The 15040-nt window shown below is 55.8% G+C and overlaps 1 protein-coding gene across 1 annotated transcript in view; it reads right to left on the bottom strand.

Annotated features, from left to right (window-relative positions):
- The window catches only part of HEG1 (heart development protein with EGF like domains 1), a 99012-nt gene that overhangs the window by 16037 nt on the left and 67935 nt on the right, over positions 1-15040 (bottom strand). Inside the window, exons 12-14 of the mRNA XM_084871501.1 lie at positions 11184-11318; positions 8929-8971; positions 8276-8313 (exon numbers count right to left, since the gene is read on the bottom strand). Coding sequence (XP_084727627.1) covers positions 8276-8313; positions 8929-8971; positions 11184-11318 — 216 coding nt within the window. The remainder of the gene's footprint in view (positions 1-8275; positions 8314-8928; positions 8972-11183; positions 11319-15040) is intronic.

Genomic DNA, 15040 nt, shown 5'->3' with positions numbered 1-15040 from the left:
CTGCTTCAGTAAACCTACAGTGAAACAAACAGACAAACCAACCTACAGTGGCCTCTGTTTTCAAAGACCAAAGTCTGGCTCCTGCTCACCCCTCGGCACCAGATTGAAAACCTCTCACTCCAGCAAAGCAAGCAGGGGCTCAGTTTAGAGGCGGCCTCACAGGGGGCCGCAGCTGTGGCAGGTTCCCCTCGAAAACGAGCGGTTTGTCTCAGCAGAGACAGACTCGGAAGCACCGTGCCCAGTGCTTCTCAAACCACCTGTGGCCCAGGACCCGTTTTTCTTTGCTTGTGCATTTTTATATCATTTTTAAATAAAGAAAATGAAGTCTCACCTTTCCCCACAGGCACCAACTTTCATGCATTTCCCTTTCTCCTTTTTTTTTTTTTTTTTTTTTTAATTAGTGGGCCTGCAAAATCTTATTTTTAAATTAATTTTATAGAGAGGAAGGTGGAGAGAGAGAAACATTAATGTGTGAGAGAGAAACATCCATCGGTCGCCCCCTGTATGCACCCAGGTCAGGAACCCAACCTGGCCACCTTTGATTAATGGTACGACGCTCACCCAACTAAGCCCTGGCCAGGGCGCTTTCGCCTTTTTTTTTTTTAAGGAGTCTACTGTGGAGTGACTTTGTAAAATACAATAATACTATTTTCTAAAAGGATCCCATGCTGAAACCGGTTTGGCTCAGTGGATAGAGCATCGGCCTGTGGACTGAAAGGTCCCAGGTTCGATTCCGGTCAAGGGCATGTACCCTGGTTGCAGGCACATCCCCAGTGGGGGGAGGTGTGCAAGAGACAGTTGATCAATGTTTCCCTCTTATCGATGTTTCTAACTCTCTATCCCTTTCTCATCCTCTCTGTAAAAAATCAATAAAATATATTTTAAATAATAAATAAATAAATAAATAAATAAATAAATAAATAAATAAATAAAACAAAAGGATCCCATGGCTGGGTGTCACAGCATGTCCAATTAACATCCATGTTTCTAAGTTTAACGTAAATGTTTCTATGTATTTCCTCTCAATTTTTGTGTTATCTTGTGTACCTTGTTTCAGCCCCATAACAGCTCGCAGACCACATTTTGAGGAGCACTGGTATGCCCTCGTGCTCCTGAGACTTTCCTGGGGGTCCAAACCACCCAGAGGCTGTGCAAACTCAGGCGGTCCCCACCTGAAGAGGCTTGGTCCCGCAGGTCTGGGCCTGGGCCGAGAAGAGAAGTTGTACCTCCAGCAAGCTCTGGGGGCGCTGCCGGCCTGCAGACCAGACCTTGGGTAGCATTGGCTTAGATTACACAGGAGAGGAATCTCAGACTGCACCTGAGCAGTGAGAAAGAGCTGGGAGGGAATTTACCAGGACACTCATGGAAGGTAGGGCTGCTTCGAATACTTTACTTTCTTCTTTGGGGTTTTCTGTATATCCCAGATTTTTAAAAAGTATATTTTTTTATTGATTTCAGAGAGGAAGGGGGAGGGAGGGAGAGATAGAAACAATGATGAGAGAGAATCATTGATGGGCTGCTTCCTGCACACTCCCTACCGGGAATTGAGCCCACCACCTGGGTACATGGCCTTGATTGGAATCAAACCTGGGACCCTGCAGTCTGCAAGCCAATGCTCTATCCACTGAGCCAAACCAGCTAGAGCTGTCCCAGATTTCATTCATGTGTGTACACACACACACACACACACACACACTCACTCATAACCTTCTCTAAATGTAGAAATTGTGTGTAACTACATATACGTAATTTATTTCATACACATATATACTTTTTTAAAGAGTACGTTTGATGTTCTTTGGCAGCCATATCAACGGAAACTTGTAATAAGTTTATGGACAATACAACCCAGCTGTGAAGTCAGTTCATGAACTATGTGATTCTTTGGACTCCAGTACTGACTTTGGATTTATTATGAGGCCACGTGATGATGAACAAGTGCATGGGGTTCAAATCAACATCCACTGTAACGTTCCTCAGTTCCATGGGCGCTCTGAAAGGTGACTAATTAAGGTGAGAGAAGGCAGCGGGTGTCGGCTTACGTCTGTTTGTCTTATTCTTTCCACTTTGAGATCTTCAGAAAGGACTTGGAATTCTCAGTTTTACTTTCTTTTTTAATTGATATTTTGAGAGAGAGGAAGGGACAGGAATAGAGAGAGATAGAAACTTCAATGAGAGAGATGATAGAGAAACATCATCGATCGGCTGCCTCCTGCACAGCCCCTTCTGGGGACTGAGCCCAAAACCTAGGCTTGTGCCCTGACCGGGAATTGAACTGGTGACTTCTTGGTTCTTGGGTCGATGCTCAACCACTGAGCCATGCCGGCCAGGCTTACTTTCTGACATTTGCTGACATTTCAGTCTTTCTCCAGCAGCGGCTCTATCTTTTCTTTATTCTAATAGTTTGGTCCTAGGTTGATGTTGTTGTCGTCACTGTCAACAGTTTTCATTAAGCCAACCACTCTGAGCCTTAGCCTTTTCTACAAACTATTTTGTCCTTGCTCGTATGCTTATTTGGGTGGATTCCACCAGACTGCCTGCTTAGCCAGCCCTCTTTCGGGAACTGTTCATCCCCAGGGCAGGTTACAGTGGGGTGTCAGGCTGGCATGCTACCTCCCCCTGGCCACAGCAGATTGGTCTGGGAGGAAACACATGGGCCAATTAGTTCCTCCACAGGAATTTTAATTTGGGGGAAATAAGAGAACCTCCTCCTTCAAAATGGCTGAACGAGTAACACACCCCCGGTGACGTCTGGCAGGCCTATTTCCATCACGTGGTCTGGGAAGGAGAGCGCGCCTGTGCACAGCGGAGAGCAGAAACGAAGGTGGGGGTCCGGGGAAGAAGGCCCCTGGCAGCCAGCTGCTGTGGTCCCCGCATACCCCCGAGGCTGGCATCCCGTGACACTCCCTGGATGCTGCCAATAAACCGCCTTTGCTGCTAAGCTAGGTAGGCTTCTTTACCCCAGAAGAGAACCTTAGCCAACGGTGACACTGTGATTTGTAATAAGAAACACATATTCAGTCTTCATCCCAGCTCCAGGCAGCGCTCCTAAAACCCGTAAGCTTCCTAAGTGATGAGAGCCCATAGAGGTGTCTTCTGTGATGTTCGTGAGGCGACTTCTGGAAAACACCTCAGGATGGGGACGGGTTGCCAGGGGAACCAACCTTGTGATTAGAGAGTCAGAACGTTCAGTCCTACCTCCTGAGCTCCGGGGAGGGGAGAGGGCCTGGGATTGAATTGATTGCAATGATTTAATCAATCATACCTCTGTAATGATACCTCCAGAAAAACCCCAAAAGGACTGGGTTCAGAGAGTTTGGGGAGGGGGGTGTCACACACTCGGAGGGCATGGAAGCTGTGCACCCCTTCCCCCCACCTTGCCTGTGCACCTCTCACTCCGCGCTGGCCGCGCGGGGCAGCTGGGCAGGAATCTGTGGAGGGAGGGACCCTCCGCACAGAAAGGATGGGCGATGAAGGGGCAGGCTGTGAATATGAGAGGGGGATGGATGAAACGCCTGCGGCCAGACAAGGGTAATCTAGCACATGATGTGAGCTCCATAATCACGAAAGGACACTAACCACGAAGTGGGAAGATGGCTCAGAGGATGGACCTGTAAGACAGACTTAAAGAGGGTAACCAGCGAAGGGTAAGTTTATGATGGTAATCCACAGAGTAGCATGCCGCGGAGTACGGAAAGGGACAGTATAAAGGTAGGTGAATGAAAGTGCTGCACAGTTTACTCAATTTAATAGCCGGTTACAAACAGCTCCTTTGGTGAGATCCAATTCCATACATAACGCTGGGCAGATACAGAACACCAGTGCTTCTCAAACTTGGAAATGCATATGAATCTGCATATTAACCGAATTCACTTAAAGTCCAGGTTCTGCTGCAGCAGGACTGGGGAGGGGGGTGGGGGTGGGGGGGAGAGGAGGTGGAAACTCTGCGTTTCTAGCAGCTCCTGGAGCTGCTGCGGCTGCGGGTCCACCCACACTTAGCAGCAAGGACACGGACCCGTGATGTTTCACGGATGATGACACCGTTTCGTTCAGCTTTCTTCTTCCCTGAATTTATATGTATTTTCTAATTAACATGGGATAAATATTAAAATCAATGGGCATATATTTTTAAATATATTTTAAAAAGAGAAAGAGGGTGAGCTAAACCGGGATGTCATGGGAGACAGAATAAAACTGCGAGGAGCCAGTATGAAACTCAAGCACAGGAGGGAGCATGCGCACCGAGGAAAAGGTGGAGCAGCCGGGGAAGGACGAGGGGGCATCCTCACAGCAAGCCTGTAAGAGGAATGGGGCCGGTGGACACGTGGCCCAAGGACTGCTGGAATCTGGGGTATAAATAGAGATGGTTGACGTGGGAACATAATCCAAAGGAGGGCAGTGATGAGACAGGTGCCACCCTGAGCTGCCAGGTGTGGGCGGCCCTGCCAGGAGCACACGGGAGTCACGCTGGGCCCTCGCCACCTCAGGACTAAGGGATGTGAAAGAAGGGCTCCAACTGCCCTCGCAATCTGAAGGACATTCTCTGTGAGGAACGAGGCGTGCGATCTGGACACAACTAGAGAGCTAATTGGACAGACAGGTCGTAGGATATGCAGAACCCCAGGATACAGTGGACGACTCCCAGGAATGTAGGCGTGAGGGAGGCTCAAGGCCATGGCTTGGCTGGACAAACCTGGGCGCCTGACTCATGGAGCTTCGGCAAGATGTGTACCCCAAGGATGCAGAGAGAGCAAGCAGTTGTTGTCTACAATAACCCAGCCCAAGCACAGCTCCCAGAGGCACTCACTGCCTCTGGATGACAGAAGTGGCAGTGCAGAGAGGTCAGAGCCCTGGTGTTTGGCACAGAACACTGAGTGACAAGCCAGATTTCCGAGGCGCCGTGGCCTCAGACGGGGATGAAGTTCAGGTGTTCCTGATTCCTTCACCCACGCCCAGGGCTGGTCTCGGACTCCGGGAACGGAGCAGGTGGCAGATACTATTTGTTATCAGCCCCTGCTAGTTGCCTGGCAACACTAACACCAATACAGCTGTCAACATCATAAAGTGGTATTTACACGCCATCACTGAGTTAACACACGCGTCACCAACAAAAGGTGGCCAGGAGCTAGGCTCCATCCAGACAGCAGTGTGCCCCCTGCTGGACATGAGAGCAACTTGGATAAACAGAAAAAAGTCCCAGATCAGGGAGAAATCCTGGCTACTTCCAAGACCCCACACACAAAATGGGGAGACACAGAAACTTACGGAACAGCCCACGGATGTAGGGGTTTGTCATCTCCAGGCACCTATCATATTTAACCCTTTGCACTCCGAACCATTCTGGACATTGGCTACCAGCTACTCCGAACCATTCTGGACATTGGCTAGCAGGTACTCGACGCTACTTTGCGAAACGTGCGTTGAATTAACTCAATTCCCCGTAATCACTAATAAACTGCAATGTCCCCTGAGAGGGGACATCCGAGTGATATGCTAGAATTCCGATGTCCCCTGAGAGGGGACAGCGGAGTGCAAAGGGTTAATAATCCTAGGGGGAGACGGGGAGAGGATAGGGGGACCACTAGCTGCCACTTAGGACAATGCCGTGCACTCACTCCCCTTTCCTCCACCGCTAGAGGGCTTTCCTTACGTCCACTTCCCCTTCTGAGGCTCACTCTTCCCTTCTCTGAAGAGTAGGAAGCATCTCCGGTAAAAATGTTTTGAGAAGCTGTTTGACCAAAGCGGGTCCGAGTCACTGGCTCATTCTATGAGAGCCTGTCAGGGCCGAGAGGCCCCAGGAGGACGGGGCAGGTGGCCCCTCTCCCCTCCTGCTCCCTGGCTCCCCCCACGGCTGCTGCAGCTCCACACGCCCTGCCCACACTCCGCCCCTCTTGCTCATTCACTCTTTGCCATCTGACAGGACTATATTCCATACGAATGTGATGCAACTCTGTTGTGATCTCCTCCCTTGCTTAAACGATTCTTCATGTTATCTACGGCTCTCTGTTTTTAATCCGTCTAATGTCTTAGGACAGTGGTCGGCAAACTGCGGCTCGAGAGCCACATGCGGACCTTTGGCCCCTTGAGTTTTTAGCAAAGGCCAGCTTAGGCGTAACCTAAATAAGTTAATAACAATGTACCTACCTATATAGTTTAAGTTTAAAAAAAACTGGCTCTCAAAAGAAATTTCAATCGTTGGACTGTTGATACTTGGCTGTGCTGACTAATGAGTTTGCCGACCACTGTCTCAGGACAAGGCCCGCAGGCTAGTGCTGGAGTCACTCCTGTGGGCCCCACCACCATCTCTTCTAAAGACCATGCCCTTCGGTGCTGGCATCGCAGCATTCGGCGAAACGAGTCTCAGGTATCTTACATGTTTTACCTGACTGCTCAGCCTCCGTTTTCCACATTGAAAAAGTCCTAGGTCTTGTCTGGTTTATTCTTGGGTGCAAACCACTCCTCTCTTCCTGACCAGTTTAAGGATTCTCTATGTTCTAGCAAAGTACTGAATCTGATGAGGGGGGCCAGGGAACCCCTGATTTACAGCTGATTGGTCTTGAGTCCCACAGGCCTGGACACGGGATTGGTGTCTGAGTGGGGGGTGTCTTGTGGGACTCAGCCCTTCACCTGTGAGGTCTGAGGGGTGTCAGAACTGCTCGAGGGGAGGAAACCCCACATATCTGACGTTAGAAGTGTTGGGAGTAAAAATCAGGTCACAGTGACATGGAGCACCTTTGGTGTGTGATGACTCGGTCCATCGTAACAAACGTCTGCACTTCAAGCTGCTTCATGCCGCCCCTAGGAACTGCTAACGACCTTAGGGTCACTTACTCCACCACTCAGTGGCCGCAGGTGGCTACTTTTTAAAAGAAGTTAATCATTCATTCTGTGGGTTCCTCCCTCTCGGTTCAGTATGACTTTAAATATATTGATAGTTGCTTTGGAAGCACTTCCAGTCTTTCTCTGAGACTGTCTACTGTAACCTCTGCTAGTCTGGAGTTGGGATAAATCGGATGACCGAAGTTACCGGCAGTCCTAGATGGATATTTAACCCCAAATCTCTAGAGTCTGGTCTTCAAATGACTCCACGCTGAGTACACCCAGAGCGTGTGTACTCAGGATGGAATTTGTTTTATTTTACCTAATGTATTATTCACGTTCAAAAAAGGCACATAATAAACTTACTAAAAGAAAGTTTACGAGCAAAGAAAGTTTACGAGAACATAAAATGCAAGGTGTGCCACTGGGGAACAGATATGGGGACTATTACACATGTCAGATAAAATCGTGTCTACTTTTGGTCTAAGTAAACACTGTTGGCATGTTTACCTATAAAATAAAGGACAAAATAATCTTAAAATGAAGCACCGAGTGTTATTATTTCCTTTCCATCCTACACCCCAGAATATCTTTCATAACTTTGAGGGCAATTCAATTTGTCAGGTTTCCATATAAGAAAATGTCAGTGAAAGTGATTCCAAATTCATCACAACTGCTTTCTTTCAAAGAACTAAATCAAGTGTGACGCGCACCACGCATGCACACAGCTAGCTACTGCCATCCTACCCGCTGTGCTTCCAGTGCGTGACCAGCAACAAGCAGATTCTAGCCCGAGCCCCGGCTATGACTGCTCTGGAGTCTGTACCCTGCCATGTTCCCCTCCGCCCAGTCTGTCCTCCTCACCGCAGCCCGGCTTCATTTTCTTGTCCGAACTGCCTTCCTGCTCTAAGACCTGCTAGTCCCACAACAGACAGTGATCAGTCTATACTCTCAGGCTGGCCATCCAAACCCCCAACAGCTTGGTCCCCTGTCCTCTGCCAACCTGGTCCTCCACTCTCCGCCTTCCTCTTCCTCTATCCTCAGCCACGTCCACGTACATGCTGTCCAGCGAATACCATGGCCCAGGCTGCCCCGAGACCTTTAAGTTGTTCTTCCTCCTGCCTCCTCCAGACCTGCCAATGTCTTCCAAAACCTGCAAACCATCCCCTCCCAGGAGCAGGGATTCGATTCTCCTTGGGTGCGGCCCCTCCAGGCCTGCCTCATGCCTCACACTTAGTTCACTGTAGTGACACTCTCAGCCGGGGCTGCTGCGGGAGGTGTTTATCTCCCCACCAGCCCTCAGTCCCTGCAGAGCGCTCTGCTTTCCACACACCTCCCAGCACAGGGGCTGCGAGAACAGCGGATCTGAACAGAGGAGCGGAGGGACAGACACCCTGCTCGCTGACAGCCCTGCCAGGCCCTGCCCACGCGGAACTGGCCCCTTCTGCATACTCACGGTTTCCACAGTTGAGACCACCAAGGCCAAATGGGCAACTGCAAGTCAACAAGGAAAAAGAATAAGAATCAGTCTCAAATCTCAAAAGAAATCATTGAGACAATTTTCTAAGTAATCCTATAGGATAGAGAGGTAATATGCAAATTGACCCTCATGCCCTTGCACAAGATGGCCACCACAAGATGGCCGGCAAGGGAGGGTAGCTCTGGGTGATCAGGCTGGCAGGGGACAGTAGTTGGAGGTGACCAGGCCTGTAAGGGAGGGCAATTAGGGGTGACCAGGCCAGCAGGGAAGGGCAGTTAGGGGCAACTGGGACAGCAGGGGAGGGCAGTTAGGGGCAACTGGGATAGCAGGGAAGGGCAGTTGGGGGTGATTGGGCTGGCAAAGGAGCAGTTAGACATCGATCAGGCTGGCAGGGGAATGGTTTGGAGGTGATCAGGCTGGCAAGCAGGCAAGCGGTTGGGAGCCAGCAGTCCCGGATTGTAAGAGGGATGTCCAACTGCCGGTTTAGGCAGGACTGGGCCTAAACTGGCAGTCAGACATCCCCCAAAGGGTCCGAGATTGGAGAGGGTGCAGGCTGAGCTGGATGAATTTTGTGCACCGGGCTTCTATTTTCTAACCAATGCATCATAATAAGTGAACCTGGAGCCTACCTCATACAGGTTTCGTTTTCAAGCCTATATCCGTCTTCACATGCTGAAAGAGAAAAGAACAGTCTGTGAAATTCCAGCCTCTGTCCTTTAAGACAAATAAGTCGTGGAGTCCTAAACACTCTTGTTCTCTTGCAAGAAACTAACTCAAGCCCTGCCAGTCTTGTCCTGTCGTTTGCTGCCCTACAATCCGCTGTTCATTCGACAGACATTTCATTCGGCATTCATTCGACAGACATTTCAAACCCCACAACATACTGAGCACATCCTAGACATAGGTGCTGCCCTCAAGGGACTTGCTGAGAGAAAGAGACCTGCCAACAGGCAGCTGGAATTCATCCTGAAGCCTGTATGATGGCAGGAGGCCACGATACCTGTGGGAAGGTCACCTACTTTAATCTTATGAATGGTTAGCAAGCCTAGTCAAGGCACTGTAAAGACACGGGAGACACTAAGTATGTGTGTGTGCATGCATGTGTGCACGAGTGTGTGCACACCAGGTAACAACGCAGCTATGCTAGTGTGCAAATATGAACTGCAGAGATTTAGAAAACACACCCACACCTCTATCTTCCATTTCCACAGGGGGCTGACCCCTGATAGGCGGTGTCCAAAGGGGACTCAATTTAAATACCTCTGTGCTCCAGCCCCAAGATGTCACTGCTGACATCTGGCCAGAAGATGTCACTGCTGACCTATCCGAACCCGGTGGACAGGGCTGTGACCACGGAGCTCCCACCTGCACTCATCAGAGGCCTGACGGCTACCAAGGAAAACCTATCTGCAGAAACGAGGCTGCAGAGGCCCTTGGCAGCAAGCCCCCGAGCTAACCGCAGTTTCTTTATGCTGCTTCCTGGGTCATCCGTGGATAAACAGAGCGCCGGGGCCTGTGTCACTGCATTTGAAAAACCTCTGACGGCTATGCCATCACTAATGCTCGTCTGCAGGGGACACAAATAGGAGACTGCTGACTTGGAAGCAGAGGGGAAGCGGCCGGGCCCAGCCAGGGGCAGAAGTGGCCACAGAAGCTCCAGAGGCGCGGGGTACCCGGCTGGCACTCTGTATGCCTGCACCTCTGCCCCCTTCCCTCTCCCTCCCGACAGCCACGCTGCCCCAGGGGGTGGGTTTTAGCAGAGGTCACCTTCCCACAAGGCAAGGAACACCTGGCATGAACCCAGATAAGATGGAATCAGGAAGCGTCTGTCTCTTTGTATGAAGGCGGCAGCCTGACATGCTGAGGAACGCCGTGAAGCCGCCCAGCATGGAGCACGGCCTGCTCCTCAGCGCCCCCCGCGGGGCCTGCATGCAGAGCGGAGGGCGTATGTGAACCCAAGCCCCGGGGTCTGATGCTCAGGACGACAGCGCTGCCCTCAAATGTATTTTTATCCCCTCCTGACAGAATGAGTCCTCCGGCAGGCAGTCCTGACAGCTCTAAGTGGCACGCTGCTTTTCGCAAGTATGCTATCTGACTCCGATTCCAGGACACCGATCGCCAGCCGGGGTTGGCGGCTGCGGTCCTTCACCGTCAGGGTACTCCGCACTCTGGAGCTGGGCTCTACCCTACACCGCTGAGCAGCCTCTCATCTCAAACTAAATGAACGTAAGCCCCACCTACAGGGTTTGCGGGATTAGCTTTCCATCCTTCAATACTTTATGAAACCTTTAAAAACCAAGGCTCGTGGTTCAACAACAACCACAACGTGGGTAAGACACAGCGCAGTGTCTTCCACAGCACCGCCTTATGTGTATATCGCCCTCTTTAGCTCTTAGAACGTCAATGAAGCGTCACCACGCCCGTCTCACAGAAGAGGAAACTGAGGCTGAGCGAAGAGGACAGGTGACCAGGGAGGCCAAAGTGGGGGGTCTGACCCACTTGGGCCACAGCTGCTGCTAAAAGGTACAGCCTGATTTCGTACTTGTGTCACCCTTTAAAAAGGTTAGCAGGCAACAGAATAAAGCTTTGGGAATTAAAACAATTTGTCTAGCTTCCTTAAGGTGGAGAAAAGAAGAAAAGAGAAGGAAAGACATTGCCAGCCACAGGCATTCCATTCTCTTTTCTTTCCCTTTGAATCCAGGGGCCTGGCCAGCGCAGGGTCAGAGATAAGGCTGTCATTCCAAGGAGGTCATGTGTTCTACCCTGCGGTGAGCCGAACCACAAGGGCCGGCTACCCCCTTAGAGCTTGGAGCGGGCGCCCGGAGCAGGAGGAGCCCCCGCAGAGGAAAGCAAGGCGGCCACAGCGCTGAGAAGCGGCAGGCACCTCGGCAGGAGTGGTCCATCCTGTTGAACTGGAAGTAGCCCGCCTTGCACTGGCACAGCGCCACCCCGTCCAGGTCCGTGCAGACGGAGGTCTCCTTGTCGCACTCCGGGGTCTTCCGCTTGCACAGGCTGCCGGCTGGAATGGAGAACAGGACGGTGAAACCAAACACAGCCTCCGCCCCCTCAGGCCGTAGGACACGGGAACTCTCCACGGCAGAGGCTCCGGGGACAGGTCTCCAAAAGCCTGCCGGGGCCCGCTCCCCGCCCAGGTCCGTCCTGCCTTCTGCCCTCCTCCCCCGCGTCGGCCCCCAGGCCGCTCTGCTGAGCGTTCACATACACGCCGAGACCGAGATGCCGGGAGAAACAGGGAGCTGGCCCAGCTCCAGTCCACGGCAAGGACGGCCTTCGAGGTGTGGGATCTTCTCGTGCAAGCTCTGCGGGGGTGATCGCACACACCCAGAAGCCGAGACCATGCTCCAGGGAGGAAGCTGAGGGGTCAGACCTGCCTCGGGCTGAAGGCGCCTCAGCCTGTGTCTGTGCAGCCTAAGAGATGGGGGGGCAGCGGGAGATGGGGGGCAGCGGGAGATGGGGGACAGTGGGAGATGGGGGGCAGTGGGAGACGGGGGGCAGTGGGAGACGGGGGGCAGTGGGAGACGGGGGGCAGCGGGAGACGGGGGGCAGCGGGAGACGGGGGGCAGCGGGAGAAGGGGGGCAGCGGGAGACGGGGGGCAGCGGGAGACGGGGGGCAGCGGGAGACGGGGGGCAGCGGGAGACGGGGGACAGTGGGAGACGGGGGCAGTGGGAGATGGGGACAGCGGGAGATGGGGGGCAGCGGGAGATGGGGGGGGCAGTGGGAGATGGGGGGGCAGTGGGAGATGGGGGGGCAGTGGGAGATGGGGGGCAATGGGAGATGGGGGGCAGTGGGAGATGGGGGGGCAGTGGGAGATGGGGGGGCAGTGGGAGATGGGGGGGCAGTGGGAGACGGGGGGCAGTGGGAGATGGGGGGGCAGTGGGAGATGGGGGGGCAGTGGGAGATGGGGGGCAGTGGGAGATGGGGGGGCAGTGGGAGACGGGGGGCAGTGGGAGACGGGGGCAGTGGGAGACGGGGGCAGTGGGAGACGGGGGGCAGTGGGAGACGGGGGGCAGTGGGAGACGGGGGGCAGTGGGAGACGGGGGGCAGTGGGAGACGGGGGACAGTGGGAGATGGGGGGGCAGTGGGAGATGGGGGGCAGTGGGAGATGGGGACAGTGGGAGATGGGGACAGTGGGAGATGGGGGGGCAGTGGGAGATGGGGGGCAGTGGGAGACGGGGGGCAGTGGGAGACGGGGGGCAGTGGGAGACGGGGGGCAGTGGGAGATGGGGACAGTGGGAGATGGGGGGGCAGTGGGAGATGGGGGGCAGTGGGAGACGGGGGGCAGTGGGAGACGGGGGGCAGTGGGAGACGGGGGACAGTGGGAGACGGGGGGCAGTGGGAGACGGGGGGCAGTGGGAGATGGGGGGGCAGTGGGAGATGGGGGGCAGTGGGAGATGGGGGGGCAGTGGGAGACGGGGGACAGTGGGAGACGGGGGACAGTGGGAGACGGGGGGCAGTGGGAGACGGGGGGCAGTGGGAGACGGGGGGCAGTGGGAGACGGGGGGCAGTGGGAGACGGGGGGCAGTGGGAGATGGGGGGGCAGTGGGAGACGGGGGGCAGTGGGAGATGGGGGGGCAGTGGGAGATGGGGGGACAGTGGGAGATGGGGACAGTGGGAGATGGGGGGGCAGTGGGAGATGGGGGGCAGTGGGAGACGGGGGGCAGTGGGAGACGGGGGGCAGTGGGAGACGGGGGGCAGTGGGAGACGGGGGGCAGTGGGAGATGGGGGGGCAGTGGGAGATGGGGGGCAGTGGGAGATGGGGGGGCAGTGGGAGACGGGGGACAGTGGGAGACGGGGGGCAGTGGGAGACGGGGGGCAGTGGAAGACGGGGGACAGTGGGAGACGGGGGGCAGTGGGAGACGGGGGGCAGTGGGAAATGGGGGGGCAGTGGGAGATGGGGGGGCAGTGGGAGACGGGGGACAGTGGGAGACGGGGGACAGTGGGAGACGGGGGGCAGTGGGAGACGGGGGGCAGTGGGAGACGGGGGGCAGTGGGAGATGGGGGGGCAGTGGGAGACGGGGGGCAGTGGGAGACGGGGGACAGTGGGAGACGGGGGGCAGTGGGAGACGGGGGGCAGTGGGAGACGGGGGGCAGTGGGAGACGGGGGGCAGTGGGAAATGGTGGGGCAGTGGGAGATGGGGGGGCAGTGGGAGATGGGGGGCAGTGGGAGATGGGGGGCAGTGGGAGATGGGGGGCAGTGGGAGATGGGGGGCAGTGGGAGACGGGGGGCAGTGGGAGACGCGGGGCAGTGGGAAATGGTGGGGCAGTGGGAGATGGGGGGGCAGTGGGAGATGGGGGGCAGTGGGAGATGGGGGGCAGTGAGAGATGGGGGGCAGTGGGAGACGGGGGGCAGTGGGAGACGGGGGGCAGTGGGAAATGGGGGGGCAGTGGGAGATGGGGGGCAGTGGGAGATGGAGGGGGCAGTGGGAGATGGAGGGGGCAGTTGGAGATGGGGGCAGTGGGAGATGGAGGGGGCAGTGGGAGATGGAGGGGGCAGTGGGAGATGGGGGCAGTGGGAGATGGGGGGCAGTGGTAGATGGGGGGCAGTGGGAGATGGGGGCAGTGGGAGATGGGGGGGGCAGTGGGAGATGGGGGGGGCAGTGGGAGATGGGGGGCAGTGGGAGATGGAGGGGGCAGTGGGAGATGGAGGGGGCAGTGGGAGATGGGGGGGCAGTGGGAGATGGAGGGGGCAGTGGGAGATGGGGGCAGTGGGAGATGGGGGGGCAGTGGGAGATGGGGGGCAGTGGGAGATGGGGGGCAGTGGGAGATGGGGCGGCAGTGGGAGATGGGGGGCAGTGGGAGATGGGGGGCAGTGGGAGATGGAGGGGGCAGTGGGAGATGGAGGGGGCAGTGGGAGATGGGGGGGCAGTGGGAGATGGGGCAGTGGGAGATGGGGGGCAGTGGGAGATGGGGGGCAGTGGGAGATGGGGGGGCAGTGGGAGATGGGGGGGCAGTGGGAGATGGAGGGGGCAGTGGGAGATGGGGGCAGTGGGAGATGGGGGGGCAGTGGGAGATGGGGGGGCAGTGGGAGATGGGGGGCAGTGGGAGATGGGGGGCAGTGGGAGATGGGGGGGCAGTGGGAGATGGGGGGCAGTGGGAGATGGGGGGCAGTGGGAGATGGAGGGGGCAGTGGGAGATGGAGGGGGCAGTGGGAGATGGGGGGGCAGTGGGAGATGGGGCAGTGGGAGATGGGGGGCAGTGGGAGATGGGGGGCAGTGGGAGATGGGGGGGCAGTGGGAGATGGGGGGGCAGTGGGAGATGGGGGGCAGTGGGAGATGGAGGGGGCAGTGGGAGATGGGGGGCAGTGGGAGATGGGGGGCAGTGGGAGATGGGGGGGCAGTGGGAGATGGGGGGCAGTGGGAGATGGGGGGCAGTGGGAGATGGGGGGGCAGTGGGAGATGGGGGGCAGTGGGAGATGGGGGACAGTGGGAGATGGGGGCAGTGGGAGACGGGGGGCAGTGGGAAATGGGGGGGCAGTGGGAGATGGGGGGGCAGTGGGAGATGGGGGGGCAGTGGGAGATGGGGGGGCAGTGGGAGATGGGGGGCAGTGGGAGATGGGGGGCAGTGGGAGATGGCCTGCTCTCTGTGGGCTGTAGTTTTATGGTATCCCCTGCCTGCTTCCCCACTACACTGACCGTGTCTCCCAGCTTATTCATCTCTGGGTCTCCGGCACTTCAGAGACTGGTCCACATGCAGAAGGTGCTGCTGGACCTCGTCACCACATC

Source organism: Pipistrellus hanaki (genome assembly GCF_964339955.1).
Source record: "Pipistrellus hanaki genome assembly, chromosome: 2".
NCBI lineage: Eukaryota > Metazoa > Chordata > Mammalia > Chiroptera > Vespertilionidae > Pipistrellus > Pipistrellus hanaki.
This window is presented reverse-complemented; position numbering and strand designations above follow the sequence as displayed.